Below are 15,532 nucleotides of genomic sequence, written 5' to 3'. Positions count from 1 at the left end.
GGGATCCAACTAGTTTCAGGCACATCTCTTATTGGATTATTTCCATTAAAAAAAGTCTCTGACTGTCTCCATTGCCGCTATGCTTTTTCACCAGAAGATAGTAATCTCTAGCCTAGAAATCTAGACGCGCCCCTAGTGGCAGCAAATTACATTTGCTGCCAGGGCTAGTCTAGCAACTCTCCGTTGACTTGTGAGCTCTAGAAATCGAAACTAAATCTGGCATTGAAATCGTGTATAGAGTCGTTTGTTGGGCTTAACATAATGATTGATGGCAGAGTTGCAACGGTTTGGCTTGAATTCCCTGCTACTTGAAAACAAATATCCTATTGCGTCCTTTTGCGTGCAGAGGGAATTTGAAAGACAACTGATTATCCCGACCCTCGGACTGAGCACTGCGAACGGTGAGTGCCCAGACCCTACATTTTAATGTGGGTCTGGCTCGCCAGGCTAAGTAATCTCCCTTTTAAGAACGTCTTTGTTGTGGCCTCACACCTTCCGCCTGTCGTGGTCCCAGGAGTGGAGCTCCCCTTGCTGGTGGTGCGAGAAGCCGAGGCCCTTCTCGAAGGGTTGCGTGCCAAGCAGACGACCTCGCAGGACCTCCGAGTGGCCCGTGTCGCACACTGGCGTCAGCAGTGCCTCCTGGGAGACACGCGATTGGCTGTGGTCGTGGGTTGATGACATCGCATAAGGCTGAAAGGCGCCACTGCTCAGCCTAAGGGGGTGAAGTTTCTCACAGAGACAAACAGAAAGACACACAGGTAGACAAACAGGTAGACACACAGATAGACACACAGATAGATGGATAGGTAGATGACAGAGAGAGTTAGCTTGTTTAACCTTTTCACATAAGCAGCTATTACATCATCAAGATGCGACTCTGACCTGTCTCCATTGTGCTCGTTCGCCCGGCTCAGTCCTGTCCTCTCATACAGCTGGGCGTAGATCTGCTGCCCTGTAATGACAGACAGCTTTTCCTCTGAACGCATCCCTAACCTTCCTCCTCCTCCTCCTCCTCCTCCTCCTCCTCGCTCTCTCTCTCCCGTACCTCCTCTCGCTGCCCCCATCATCATGCCACCGCCCGCCACCTCTGCCCTCCTGCCCTCCGACCTCTGACCCATGACCTGTCCGTTGAAGTTGACCTTGGGCACGGCGCCCGCCCCGCCGGCTCTTGCCGCCGCCGCTGCCGCCAGCTCTGCCGTGGAGCCCATCGCCACGGGGGCCTCGTGGTGGAGGTAGTGTGTTGCGGCGTTGCCGTCCTCGTCGCCATCCAACACCTCCTCCTCCTCCTCCTCTTCCTCCAGCTCCATGATGGAGCCCGAGGCGCCGCTGGCGCCCGAGCTGGGCCGGCCCAGGCTACTACAGGGCAGGCTCAGCGTGTTGCCCTCCGAGTCGTCGGCGCGGCTGCTGCCCCCCTCCAGCGACGAGTCCTCCACCGTCACGAGCGAGGGGCTGATGCCCGCCGGCCACACCTGCACGTCGGACATCATCTCCAGCATGGCGTCCTCCTCGGTGGCCGCGATGGGCGCGCATTCCAGGCCGTAGTACGGCTCCACGCCCAGCGGCGAGGGCAGGCTGTACTGCAGCGAGGCCGGGGAGAGGAGCTCCTCCTGCACCAGGCCGTAACCTACAGAGGGGGGGGTAGGGCCAGAGACAGATGGGGAGGGAGAGGGAGAGAGAGAGAGAGAGAGAGAGGCACAGCTAGCATCGCGCATAGGCAGGGCTAAGGGAGGTTTGTGTTTGGACGTGTAGGTGTGTGCAGTATATGGGTGTGTGTGTGTGGGTGTGTGGGTGGGGTGGATAACAGGGTGCAAGATGCCAGATAGGAAGTGGGTGCAATTGGTAACAGCCATTATATGTGCGTGTGTGTGTGTGTGTTTGTGTGTGTGTGTGAGCATGTGAGTGTGTGTGTTTGTATGTGTGTGTGTTTGGACATTATTGAGCAAAGGAAGAACAGCATTCAGTAGCAGCATCAAACAATTTGTATGAGTTTCCACTGTTTATTGCACACTAGTCAGTCCAAGCTAAAATGACTGCACTTGGCATTGTGTTTTGGTCAGCTTAACCCCTCCAGGGACTGGCATGCTAGAACTACAATGAGACGCAACAATGACAGGCACCACTTTAATTAAACAAATATAGATTAATCTCTATCTGATGTATTTATTGCATACTATTGATTACCACAAACTTAACATGTGCTGTTGGAGGCTTAAACCTCAGTCACTGACATCTTTTCAGATGTGTCTTCTAGCCTCCATTTATAATATAGCAGCATATCTAATTATACCAAAAACACTTACAATGGAAATCAACTGGCATGTGAACAGAGATTTACATGAACATTTTACATCTCACAGAAATTGCTGCAATATATAGTGGCGTTGCATCGTTGCAACCATTTAGAGATTTTCTGAGAGAAATCAGATGTTACAGGTGGTCATCATGTTGTGAGTGAAGTTTGTCAGTGACAGGGGATCCTCCTGTAAGGACACTAACTTGAGAAACACTTGAGAAAACTGCCACATGAATCATTGAAAACTTTGCATTATTAAGTCATAAATTAATCTTTTAGAGATGCTTTTTAAAAATGTACTGCCCACATACCAATTGACTTCAAGTGTCTTCGGAGAAAAGTTTTTCTGTTCTTAAATGAGTTCACAGTTATTTATTAAAATGTGTATCTTTGGTAACCAAAAGTGTGCAATATGCAGCAGATGGAGGTTATAAAAAGATGAACACACAGTCTACCATGTTTGGTCTTTTGGTCTGTCTGGACCAAACAGACCTGCAGGTTTTGTAACCTAAAGGTTACAGTTGTATACACTGGTCAGTGCACAAGACCAATTGGCAAAGCTTGTCAAATATAAACATGTATTCCCCAGACCTTGATATTACTGGGCTAGAGGCTGAAGTGGGATATTGCTGAAATGTTACTGCGGCATATTTTAGCCTTTTCTACAGTGAGCCACCCACTGGACATTAGGCTGACAAGATATTGAATCTTCTGGACTGATCTGTGTCTCATTAGCAAAGAGGAAAATCATACAAAATGAATGATCTGGGTGAACATCCCCAGCAGCTGGAAATAACAGAAAAGTATTGGCCAGTTAGGAAGAAAGGGAAAAGAGTCTCTTCTTAAGTCACTAAAATTGCTGAGAGAAAAAGTGGTTTTATTATTCTATCCATATATACACACATTCACTCACACACACACACACACACTCACTCACTCAATCGCACACACAAACACACACACACACACACACACACACACACACACACACACACACACACACACACACACACACACACTGTATATTGTACATTTTCACATTTTCACCCCTGGGAGTGAGAGCATTGATTCATTCTGGAAAGCCTCATACTAAAAGTCTGGCACTTGAACAAAAGTGTTGTGTCACGTCCCGTGTGGGTGTTTCTGCTTAGACAGGTGCAGACTCTGGAGAGGGCCTGTAATAGATCACCACCACCAGGTCTGCACCAGAACTGATCCAGGATCAGAAGTAATAGAACAGGTAGAGCAGGTAGATTATCTATCATTGTCTTCATTCAGTCTGTTTATTGTGTTTATTGTGTCTGGTAGCCTAGGTAGATACTGGCCCGTGTTTTCTGGTGACTATACAGGACAGATACCGTTAAAAGTAAGACTTTAATGACTACTGGATTGGTAAGAGGAAAACTACTGGGAGACAAGTTGTTTGTCTGATGGCAGCAAAAGAGAGAGCCTGGAACCTAAGACATCACAGCTGTAAAATGTACTGTTTCGCCACTATCTTGTGAGAAGAAAGTTGATTACTAAACTCTCCTCCTTTTGTGTCTTTGATAGTAGCTTGTGCTGCATTCAGTAGTCAACTTTTACAGAATTCTCCTCATAGATAATGCACTGACTGCACGAGCAGTCTTTTTTTGTACCCTTCCTGTACACTTATAAAGTTAAATATACTTCGGTTTGTCTTCAGAGACCCTCTCCACAGTATCACAGAAGTGTAATGATATTTTGATCCTTGTCAGTGACTTAAAGTTTCAATGTACTTTGACGTAGTGAATTTACCCCCAAGGCTATTGATATATGCTATTTTCGTTGCAAATGCTTATTCCAGTCTTACTCAAAACTACTCTGATTAATGTTGTTAACATAACCAACAACAGTTTACACACTCATTATCGATCTAAAAATAGACTCTAGGATCCTTTTAGATCAAACAGTCATTGTGTCGGTTTGTCTATGTCAAAATCTGCTATAGGCACTGGGCTAGTTATCTTTTATAATACTAAGCAGCATATAGTTTCATTACATCCTATACTATGTTTGGCTTGACCTAAAAAACTGTAAATTATTTTAGTCCATAATAATATTAAGTATGAAGTATTTCATAGCCACCTATCATCTGATTACACTGTATTGTAGTTTCATTTTACTTTACGTCATCAGTCTGTTTTTATTCATTAATTTTGGTCCAGGGCTTTGGGTCTATGTCTTAGTTTCTACCTAGCTCAGCTTTGGCCATTACTGGACCTATTTGTGTGTGGGATAAGCTGGAATGATGTGGATGGGAATGAGTGACGAGCAGAGAATGGGCAAAGAGAGAGAGGGTGGTGCAGGATGGGTGGAATAGAACTGAGGGACCTTCACTCTACCTCTCGCTATGCAAACACACAAGTGAACAAAAGTACTGCACACACACACACACACACACATTACGATTACACATGGCACAGAACAACACAACATGAAAGCAAACATGAAGTTGCAAAAAAAGACAATAAACCAAGACGTGGAGCACGAAATATCCACACATGTATACAATTGACTTCACCACACACATACAAGTATATAGTGTGCAATTAGGAATTAGTTACACAGACACACATACACAACGTACAAAAATCACACTGACTGACAAAGATACAACTTCTCTCTCGCGCTAACACACACAGACTGACACACCATATATTGTATGAGGTAGGCTATGTTCAATTGGCAAAATTTCTCTGTGATATATCTATATTTGATTTTATTTCAGTTTATAATAATAATATTATCGTTACTGTTTTACCATTTTCTTATATTATACCAATTTAAATATAGTATTTAAGTTTGAAATGCTAACCACTAGATGACACTATTTCCCAAACTTTTCAGTAAAGGTTGTACCTTACATGCTGCACAAAGCATTATGTAATCACAGCATGTAGGCAAAGTCATTTTAACAGATGAGGTCACTCAAACATAAACACCACACCAGTGACACCCAAACAGACTCACATAATATTCCTGTGATGTAACCGCAATATTATGACTATTCAAAGTGCCAATATTACAGCTACATTCAGTAGAATATTATGCCGCTGTTGTTAACTATGCCTAAAAGAACATCACAGTATAGAAAACCTTTGCACACTCACACACAAATTCACACACATTTACGCACATCTACACACATTAAAAAACACATAGCTCCAAACAGCATTAACTGGAGTTGTTAATATATTATTGCATGTTTAAAATAGGGACACCATACCAGTTTGCTATACACATCAGGGGTAAAAAGAGGTCTGACAGAGAAAGCATGCCATGCAATATCATCTTTTATTACAGGCTACTGTCTTTTTTTTGCTTCTTAAATCTTTCTGCCAAGAAGAAGACAGATATATACAAAAGCAAGCGACATGCACATGCAAATAACGACACATCACAACATTCAGAGAGAAGAAGGAGAGAAAGAGAGGTAAAGATAGAGAGATATAGAGAGCCAAAGAGAGAGAAAGAAGGAAGGGAGGAAAGGGAGATGGCAAGGGGTTCCTCCCCCTCCACTAGCACAAACAATTCCAAAACGAGAATGAGAGGAGAGCGGAGGCCCAGAGGAGGTCAACATGAGGTCAATATGAGGTCAGAGGTCAAGGTTCGCAGAGGAGAGCTGTGAGGAGGAAGAGAAGGGCGGCTGGGCTGCGGATGACATGTTTCCATAGAAACAAAAGAGAGCGACAAAGAGAGAGGGTCAGAAAATCAAGAGGAGGATCAAAGGGAAGAGGGTGAGAAAGAAAGCATGTAAAATTCTGAGCAGAAAAGAAAGAGAGAAGAAAGAGTTGAAGACAGGAGAGAGAGAGAGAGAGAGAGAGAGAGAGAGAAAAGGAGAAATAGAGACAGGAAAAACTGTATGGGGGCCTAGAGTAGTTGCACCATTTTTCTCTGAGAGAGAACACACCTTCTCCAAACAAGTTCACTCAAATGGCTACTTTAGACCACCACATCCATACATTCCAGCCTTCGCACACACACACACACACACACACACACACACACACACACACTTGGGAATACAGAGATGCTTCGTTGCACTACACAAAGCCATGAACAGGATCACTGAGCAGGATGCATGGTTTCAACTGAATGCCAAGATCCACTTTTTAACATCCGACTGTGAAATGGTCTTTCAGCACCGAAGGGAATGCAATCCTTTGTTATTTTGGCTATAATTCATCCACTCCTCTCTCTCTAAAATATCAAAATGCTCGTCATCATGCACCCCCCAGCAGGCGTTAGAGAGCGGTTCAATCTTAATGTTTCTTTCAAGGCTTTCATTAAATGTCTCTCTCTCTCTGTCATCGCAGGCATTACAAATGGGTTGCTGTTACTTTGAAACATACTCATGTATGTAAATGCGGGAGAAATTTCACATTTGTCACGATTCTCAAACATGCTCTGACTCCCCTGTTTTCATTCCCTTCTGGTCAAAAAGACAGCCCTCTTAAGCATGAATGCACAGAGGACCTCCATCTCTTGATCAAAATGAATGTAAACATATTATGTGTAGGTTCCAGCAGGTCACAGGTGACCTGACAGTGACCAAATCCTATTAGAAGTAGAATTCGTCTTTTTCAGAAAGTGTTGTTCTCCTTTATTAGTCTTGTACAGAATGGCAATTTGGGGGTCTGACCAATATGAGAAATCACGTTTGAGGGAACTAACATAAAGTCTGAAGTCCTAAAAATATCCTAGCAAAGAGTGTCTTACCAAATCTAGCACTGCTAGGATGAAGTATGTAGCATAGTGATGGAGCCAGATGGCGTCCATTCTTTCTTACCATTGATCACGCTGGGGGAGAGGAGGGAGGAGTCGCGGTCAGTCAGCCGACTTGCTCCCTCCTCCATGCACTCAGGGATGGCCTGTGGAGCCTGAATCTCCAGGGTCTTCACAATGTCCATCCGGTCAATGTTTTTCAGAGCGCCATAGAGGTTCTCCACTGGGACAGAGAGGATGAGAATAGGGAGAGAGTTTAGACGAGATGAAATGCTTGTGTTCACTATTCCCTTAAGTGAAATAGAGACCTTGGAAATGATCCCGAAAGACACACAGACCAGCCAGGTAATAATTTTAAGAGATTATTAGATAGAGAAAATGTAAAGTAAAGCAAAGGAATGGGCATGATCTGTTGTCCAGCAGAGGGCAGAATTGAGCTATCTCCTTGTGTAGTCTAGATAAAAGCAGGTGTGTGTGTGTATATATGTGTGTGTATGTGTGTGTGTGTGTGTGTGTGGGTGGAGGAAGGGCTGCTCACTCTTGGCTCTCTTGCCCTCGCGGCTGGCCCATAGGCTGAGCAGCACTGAGCTCTGATCCAGCAGGGAGTTGGGGTTCTCCACCCGGATCCGGTTGATGTCATCCACCCCGAACTGCAACTCACGAGCCAGCTCTGTGAACCAGAGAGAGAGAGAGGTGAGGGACAAAGGAGAGAGACAAGAATCTTTCTGACCCATTGAGACAAACACTATACATTCGTTACAGAATGTGCTGTAACACAAAATGTAGCATTTGCACTAAAGTGGCATATGGTCTGCACTTGCTAGTCATGATGCTTTAATAGGGAATTCTCGGCCACAATTTGCCTGCAAGTAGCATAGAACTCGCAAAAATTCGATCTGTTACCCAGACACAATTTGCCAATAATGGCTGCTTAAAAAACACAGAACCACCCATTAAGCTACAGTGTTAAACTAGCTTCTTGATAGACCCATGCAAGTCTTTTGAATTGATTGGATCTTTTAAATGCTCTCACGGAGCCAGTAAAGAGCAAAAAGACTCCTTCTGTCTCACTTCTGGCTCACTCTGTCCTGCCACCCTGTCCCTCTTTAATGATTGTCTCTGTGTGCTGCAGTGTGAGCGCTCACAGACCTGCCCAGCTGAGTCCCAGCTGCTCTGCTATGATGGAGATCTTCAGCTCGGTCCTCTCCATGGCATTCACAGCGGCTGAGGGACACAGGGCACCCCTCAGTACAGCTATTTTAAAATGACCATTACAATACCAAGTATTAATGATGCAAAATAACCAAAACGGAAAGAAAGAAACATAATCAAACAAACATATTCAAATAGGAAAAAAGTTCTACATCCAAATGATCAGCTAGATGTTTTATTTTATATCGTTGCATGACTTATACAGACTTTATAGTTGCAGTAATAGAAGTGTCAGTGCAGAATTACAGTGTTCTCATGTTCTCAAAGAACTGGTGCACAGTGAGATTACATTTACTGTGATTTGTGAGTGAAATTACGACAGAAACAGAGCTTTTAAGAAAAGGGATCTAAGTAGTGTTTCTCTTGTAGTTCGTGGATTGTGAGGGTTTGGAGAGCAGAGAGACCTAGACCAAACCACTCGAGTTACCAATCACCGTAGATCCCGAACTCTACAATACCACAGAGTGTCCCAGTGCTTAAGAAGGTTCCATAACTCACCAACTGGACAACTGCAGGACAACTCAATCCAACTTACCATACCGTACAGTTCAGACACCTGCAAAGTCCCTGACAGTCTCAGTATACTACGAGCTGGAGCTGAGTAACATGCCCTGGATGTTTCTTTTCAGAGCCCTGAGTCCTGGACCTCCAGAGCCCCCTTTCCCTTCTCCCCACCCCCCAGACCTCCTCTGGATCCCCTTCCCCAGGTTTATCTGCTCTCCAGTGGGCATGTTAAGCAGACCCTGCCTCCCGTGCAAGACTCAGCTTATATCTCATCTCATTCATCCAGCCTGTGGAGCTTGCCATGCTGAGAGGGGTTTCCACTGTGGTTGTTATTGGAAGGGAGTGGGGGTGGGTGGGGGTAAGTAACCATTTGCATTAGAACAGTCAGCACCATGCACTGCATTACAGGGCATTCAGTCAGTGAGCTTCAGTCAGTGACCCTTCAAAAAGACAAATGGCCTTTATCGAGACCCGTGATTTCCTTTTTTTTTTTTTTGTTGTTGGTAAGTCGTGGATGGCTAATATCACATCTGAGCACGTCAACAGCGCCAGGTGAGGGACCGTGGCACTGCGGAGTAGTGCAGGGGGGAGGGGAGGGCGGCGTAGGGCCAGTGCTTAGCATCCAAGGCTCAGTGTGTGCCATGCATTAGAGGAGAACCCCCCCCCCCCCCAACCATACCCACCCCACCACCACCACCACCCAAGGGAAGGAAGGGGGCAGGAGGGGGAAGAAATAGAGCTGAAGGTGCAGCATTCACAGGTTCCTGCCCCCCGCCCTACCCCCAGCGCCTCCACCCTACACCGTCCACCTCCACCCAGCTCTGGGGCAGAGAGGGGAGAGGAGAGGTGTGTTGTGGCGGCGCCCTGGTGCCCGTGTCTTACCCAGGCCTGGCTCGCTCAGCGCGCTGTAGCGCTCCCGCAGGGCAAGAGGGGTCAAAGTTCGCCGGCGCTCCTCGCTGCCCACCACCTGGACCGCAAACCACGAAACACAGTCAGACCAAATGTTCTACACAGGAGAAAACAAGCCCTCTGAGGAGGTCCCTGATAAATACTCTACTGTTAACCTCGTAATGAACATGTATTCATTTTGAACACTTACTGTATACATTTTTACTATATGCTTTGTTTGTCTGTTTATGTATCAAAGTAATGGCTCCAACAAGCAATAGTTTTTTGTGTCAGAGGAAGTAATTTGCTCATTGAAAAGAATCTGACATGAAAAACACTCTTATCTGATTGAGGAAACTAACTACAATGCTTGCATCTCATTTCAGTGGAGCGAACTCTGATTAAAGTGTGTAGTTGAAAATAGGACACTGAAAACATTTACTCAGAAGTGTGCTTCTGTGGGTAGACGAGTCTGTTGTTCTGATACACAGGAGACTTTCAGATGACAATAGTGTAGGAGTGATTGGTAGCGAACATCCCAACTGTTTTCATAATGGAAGAGGAGACATATTGAGGGCCCTAATCACAAAGCTCAGCTGGGCTGATACTAAAGTGGTGTCAGTGGCACTCAATGACAAAATTGCTACAAAGTGTCCTCTCGAAAATCACAGGAGAATCAGCAAGACGTTGTGCGTGTGCTCACTTGATAGCGAAATGGTTTGTAAACGACTTGGCGTGACAGATTGTGAGTACACTAAATTAACTCCCCACAGGCTACAGAAGAGTCTGTGTGTGTGCAGAAGCAACTTAGCACGTAATGTGGGAGTGTGTGTGTGTATGTGTGTGTGTGTGTGTGTGTGTGTGTGTGTGTGTGTGTGTGTGTGTGCGTGTGCGTGTGCGTGTGTGTGTGCTTCTATGTTTATGTGTGCAATTTTTGGCATGACTAGGGGGGAGGGGGGTAAGAGACAGCTGGCCCAGTACCTTGATGGCAGGTGGCATGGTGATGTTGAGGTTACACAGGACATGCTGAGTGTCCTCATATTTGGTGGACTTGCGCAGGAAGGACAGAAACCCAGTGGCTTCCTTGTTACTGTCTCTCACCTAAAGTGTGGAGGGATGTGTGAAGGGAGAGGGGGATGGGAAGAGTGTGGCACCATTAGGAGAAAAAAGATGGACAGAAAGGAGTGTTGGGAAGAAAGGTGGAGTTCAGAAATGGTGAATTTGATTTTGGGAAGAGATGGATAAGAGCACATCGGAACAGGAGAAGGGAACAAAAAACGAGGAACAGAATATTCCAGAAGAAAACTCGGGTGGTGGGGGGGGGGGGGTGGAGGAGGGGGTTGTGGAAGAAGTTGGAGAGAGAGACACCAGAGGGAGAGACAAAAAGAGGGAGAGGAAGAAAAAAAAAAAAACACAGAGAAGAAGAGGATTAGCGATGGGGCACTCGTGTGAGCGCCACATACAGAAACACAGCAGGGCAGAGAAGGGATGGAAGCAGTCCATAGGCAGGCGAGACAGAGAGAGAGATTTACCTGCACTGTTTACCTGGGCGTCTGTGAGATCAAACAGTTAGAGTGTGACCCCCGTGAGAGAGAGAGAGAGAGACAGTGAGACAGACATATAGACAGGCAGGCAGAAAGACAGGCAGGCAAGGCCAGAAGGTGAGAGCGAAACAGCAGCATGCACACGTTTGGGGGGGGGGGGGGGGACTGACGCACCGTTTACCGGCTTACAGAGAGCTCGGGGCAGACGGTCAGTCCGCCGCTGCGACGCCAACAGCAGAGGACGCACAACTTCACAAGAACAAGCGACTCGTCAGAGGGGGGGGGGGGGGGGGGGGGGGGGGGTTTGGCTTGGACGGACACAGAGATACGACAGCCATGGTACACGAACACGTACACGTACACGTACACACACACAGGTGGAACACACACACAAAGAGAAACAGACAGCAAGAGCCAGATACAGGGAGAGAAAGACAGAGAGAGAGAGAGAGAGAGAGTGTGTGTGTCTGTTTGTGTGTGTGTGAGCGAGGGGAGTTGACTAACAGCTTTGAATGGACTGTGTGGGCCGATGGTTGGACACCATCCGAAAAATGTCGCAACAGATGGAGTGTGATTTAAATAGAACACAACGTGTTCGCACAATCATGGGAATATTGTGGTACAAGGATCGCAAGAATAAAGTTAAACAACATATATGCAGTTGGACAGAAAAGTTGAACAGTCATACAGAGCACTGGATGTGAGACAGTTACACAGAGACAGAGGTAGAGAGATAGACAGGTAGACAGACAGGAGGTAAGAATGCAGACCTTGACAGAGACGGGCAGTCGGTTGTCTCTGAAGGCCTGGAAACTGAAGCTGCGAGGCTGTTGAGTAGCCTTTCGTATGGGCACCAGGTTCCCAGAACATTCTAGATGCAGTGCCATGCCCTCCATCACCTGCAAAGAGAAAGAGGGATGAAGGAGAGAGGAAAGAAAGAAAAGAGGAGTAGGAGAGAGAAGAGAGTGAGAGAAGCAGAGAGACATAGAGAGGAGGGGAGAGGAGAAGAGAAGGAGAGGCAAACGAGTGGAGAGGTGGATTACAAAAATGAGGAGTGGGAGAGGAAAGAGTGAGTCACATCTAGCACAGATGCACTTAGTCAAGCACAGCCTCTCACGCCGCCACCAACAGCTGGCAAACAAGGACGACATGTGAACCAAAACACACAAGGCTTATGCACACATCCCCACAGACTGTGCCACTGCGGCAGAATCCAACACTAACTCAGCCACGCACCAGACACACTCACTTACCTTCATGTTACTGTACACTATTTGGATCAGTAACTAGCACAGCAGCTGTTATTCCTAACTTCATTTCACTAGAACTCTGGGACACTCCATGTGTTTGTCCTTTCACTGATCTAATTCTAATCGTATGGTGCGGTTGGCTGTGATGATTTTTGTACTAAGGTGGTTTTTTGTACATGCGCCTTTGTCCTCTTTATGTAATTATGTTTACATTGGTCAGTCTGTTTGCCTATGACCCTTGTGTAGACGTCCTTGTGTGTTTATGTGTGTGTAGAAAAGTGTGCAAGTGTGTGTGACTTAATGCTTTTGTGTATGGATCCCTGTGCAAGAAGGCCTACAGTGTGCGTGCGTGCATGTGTGTGTGTGTGTGTGTGTGTGTGTGTGTGTGTGTGTGTGTGTGTGTGTGTGTGCGTGCGTGTGTGTGTCTTTGTTTGTGTGTGCACATATGTATGAGTTGTAAAAGTCCAGCTTCAGAAAGTGGTAAAAGTAAAAGTCCTGACCATGTATTACTTCTACCTGTGCAGGCGATTTTCCTACTCAGGTGATCTACCTGGCTGAGGAGCTGTGGCAGTTAGAATCGGCTGATATAGTGAACGATTGGAACAAATATGTGGGAGGACTTTTACTTTCTGAAGCCGGACTTTTAGACCTATGTGCATGTATGTGTGTGAGAGAGTGTGTGTGTGTGTGTGTGTGTCTGCACTCCCCCAGGCTGACCTCGATGTCGCGGCTGCGGGCCACTTCGCTGAAGTTCTCGTGAAGCTCCAGAGTCTTGTCCATCTTGTCGTCGGTCATGCAGTAGCAGCGTAGGCGGCCCTCGCGCGCCTCATTCATCTTGGCGAACACCACGAACTTTGCCATGTAGGGCACGGACATCAGCTCGCGGTACAGCAGGTTGGCAAAGGTGACGGCCTCTGCCGTCCGAGGGCAGTCGGCCAGCCAGAATCTGCAGGGGTGGGACACATGGAGTTGGGTTCAGCTGCTTATGAGTTTTTGGATGTGTGAGTGATTTTTTTTTTTTTTGGAGGGGGGTGGTTACTTTTCTATGTGTTAATGTGTTTTTGTTTTTGGAGTTGATAGAGAGAGAGAGAGAGAGAGAGAGAGAGAGAGAGTGTATGTGTATGTGTGTGTGTGTGTGTGTGTGTGTGTGTGTGTGTGTGTATGTGTGTGTGTGTGTGTGTGTGTGTGTCTGTGTGAGCATATCTGGGCATGCATTTCAGATTTTGTGTGTGTGTGTGCGCGCGCGCATGTGTGTGTGTGTGTGTGTGTGTGTGTGTGTGTGTGTGTGTGTATGTGTGTGTGTAAGTGTGTGTGTTTGTGTGTGTGTGTGTGTGCATTTGTGTGCACGCAAGCTACAGTTTGGTTGAGTGGGTGTAAAATGAACATGCATGAGTTATGCCCTGTGTGTGTGGCTCACCTAGCGGACACGTTGGTGGTGAAGCTGGCACAGTTGTTGGAGTACATGAGCTTGGTGGTGCCTGTGATGTCCTCCCACTGGGCAGGGGCTGTTCCACCTGCGGGGGGTAAAGGATTGGGGGGGGGGGGGGGGGGGGGGGTTGAATCATATTCACACACACAACCACGATCACACTCACCCTCAGTCAACTAACTGAACAAAAACACAATACGATCTCTTTAACCATTTCTGTGGTTTATAGTATGCTATAAAACATGCATATCTGGTATTCATTATCTATAATAATTTGCCTCCTTAATCAAATGCTGAGGTTTCAGTTCATTTGGCACATCAAAATATGATACATAAAATATGAGGTTATGAAAGGCGAACTGTAATGACGTCAGTCAATAAAATGTTAATTACAGAGAGCGGCTGCTGAGGTGGTTTGAGACACATATCTTTTGTAGTGTAAACGCTAAGGCATCCTGATGCGTCCTGGGAGTTCTAATGAATGTGACGTTGGCACAAGTAGTCAGCGTCGTCTCTGGCTGTACACTTGGGATACATGTGTAAATAGCGATGTGTCTTGGCTGACCGCTTGTGATCGGATCACCCAAGATGCGCTGTAAATACAAATATAAACAGGCCCAAAAAGAAATGGGGCATACCAATCACGCTGCAGAGGAGGCGCAGGCTGGTGGTGTCCCCTTCACCGGCATCCCGTGGACTCTCCCTCCAGGATGGGGGCAGAGGGACCCTCAGGCCAATGGGGCGGTGGAACTTGCGTCTCCGCGGCTCCACCGTCACCACAGGGCTGAAGGTCGCCTGGTTGCCCAACTGCCTGGTTACTAGCTCGTCAGGGATTGGCTGAGCCTGGAGGAGGGGCGGGAACAGCAGAAGCAGGAGGAAGAGGAAGACATTGACCATAAAAGGAGAGGCAAGAGTGAAGTATAGGTGAAATGTTTAAAGGAAGAAAAAAAGAGAGATGGAAATACAGACATGGAAGGTGCAGGTATAAAGAAAGACATGTGGAGAAGCACAAGAGTGTATTTATCATAGGTATATTGCATACATACATCTTACAAACATATAATGAATACACACAAACATACGCGCACACACAAAAGCAACAAAATAAAATACAAAAATTATGCATTTGGTTTTTTTTTTATTGATTGCGCTTTTTTTTGCAATAAACATGAATGAAGCACATTGAAAAGAACATAAATAAAACATAAAACATTAAGAAATATTTCAGAATCCAAACTTCTATTCTACCCACACCTGCAGAAACCAACATATGCACATCACAAAACACATCACATGGAAAGCGTGACACTTAGTATTGGACCAGACCACAGCAAGATGTTTCTTGGCCAAATGTCGGTAAATGAAATCAAAATCAAATCTGTGTTTTCCCAGCTTGCCTGAGTTACACGGGTCAAACCGCTATTACTTCACTTCACTATTCACTATTCACAGATCAGTTAGAATTGGTATTGCTGTATCAGCATCTGGTCCAATGATCACTGCCATGATGACATTAAAATGAATAACAAAAAGCAGGACAAATATAAACACAAATGAGGTGATGGAACATTGACTTCTATCATAACAACACTCGTCCTTCTAACCCTCTTGCTTATGATGTTGCATGGCATGTGAGAGGGTGTACTACAACAGAAGATTAAATATG

General features: G+C 46.0%; 1 protein-coding gene across 1 annotated transcript in view; it reads right to left on the bottom strand.

Annotated features, from left to right (window-relative positions):
• ank1b (ankyrin 1, erythrocytic b) overlaps window positions 1-15,532 on the bottom strand; it is an 80,901-nt gene that overhangs the window by 4,396 nt on the left and 60,973 nt on the right. The window contains exons 30-41 of the mRNA XM_076284522.1: window positions 14,505-14,709; window positions 13,855-13,951; window positions 13,155-13,383; window positions 11,958-12,086; window positions 10,625-10,744; window positions 9,638-9,722; window positions 8,189-8,263; window positions 7,578-7,709; window positions 7,104-7,262; window positions 1,076-1,624; window positions 883-1,018; window positions 493-712 (exon numbers count right to left, since the gene is read on the bottom strand). Coding sequence (XP_076140637.1) covers window positions 493-712; window positions 883-1,018; window positions 1,076-1,624; window positions 7,104-7,262; window positions 7,578-7,709; window positions 8,189-8,263; window positions 9,638-9,722; window positions 10,625-10,744; window positions 11,958-12,086; window positions 13,155-13,383; window positions 13,855-13,951; window positions 14,505-14,709 — 2,136 coding nt within the window. The remainder of the gene's footprint in view (window positions 1-492; window positions 713-882; window positions 1,019-1,075; window positions 1,625-7,103; window positions 7,263-7,577; window positions 7,710-8,188; window positions 8,264-9,637; window positions 9,723-10,624; window positions 10,745-11,957; window positions 12,087-13,154; window positions 13,384-13,854; window positions 13,952-14,504; window positions 14,710-15,532) is intronic.

The sequence above is a fragment of the Alosa pseudoharengus genome, unplaced genomic scaffold (genome assembly GCF_046254945.1).
Source record: "Alosa pseudoharengus isolate Yale_2024_CS ecotype anadromous, Long Island Sound unplaced genomic scaffold, YU_APseudo_1.1 YU_APseudo_1.1_scf_14, whole genome shotgun sequence".
Lineage (NCBI taxonomy): Eukaryota > Metazoa > Chordata > Actinopteri > Clupeiformes > Clupeidae > Alosa > Alosa pseudoharengus.
This window is presented reverse-complemented; position numbering and strand designations above follow the sequence as displayed.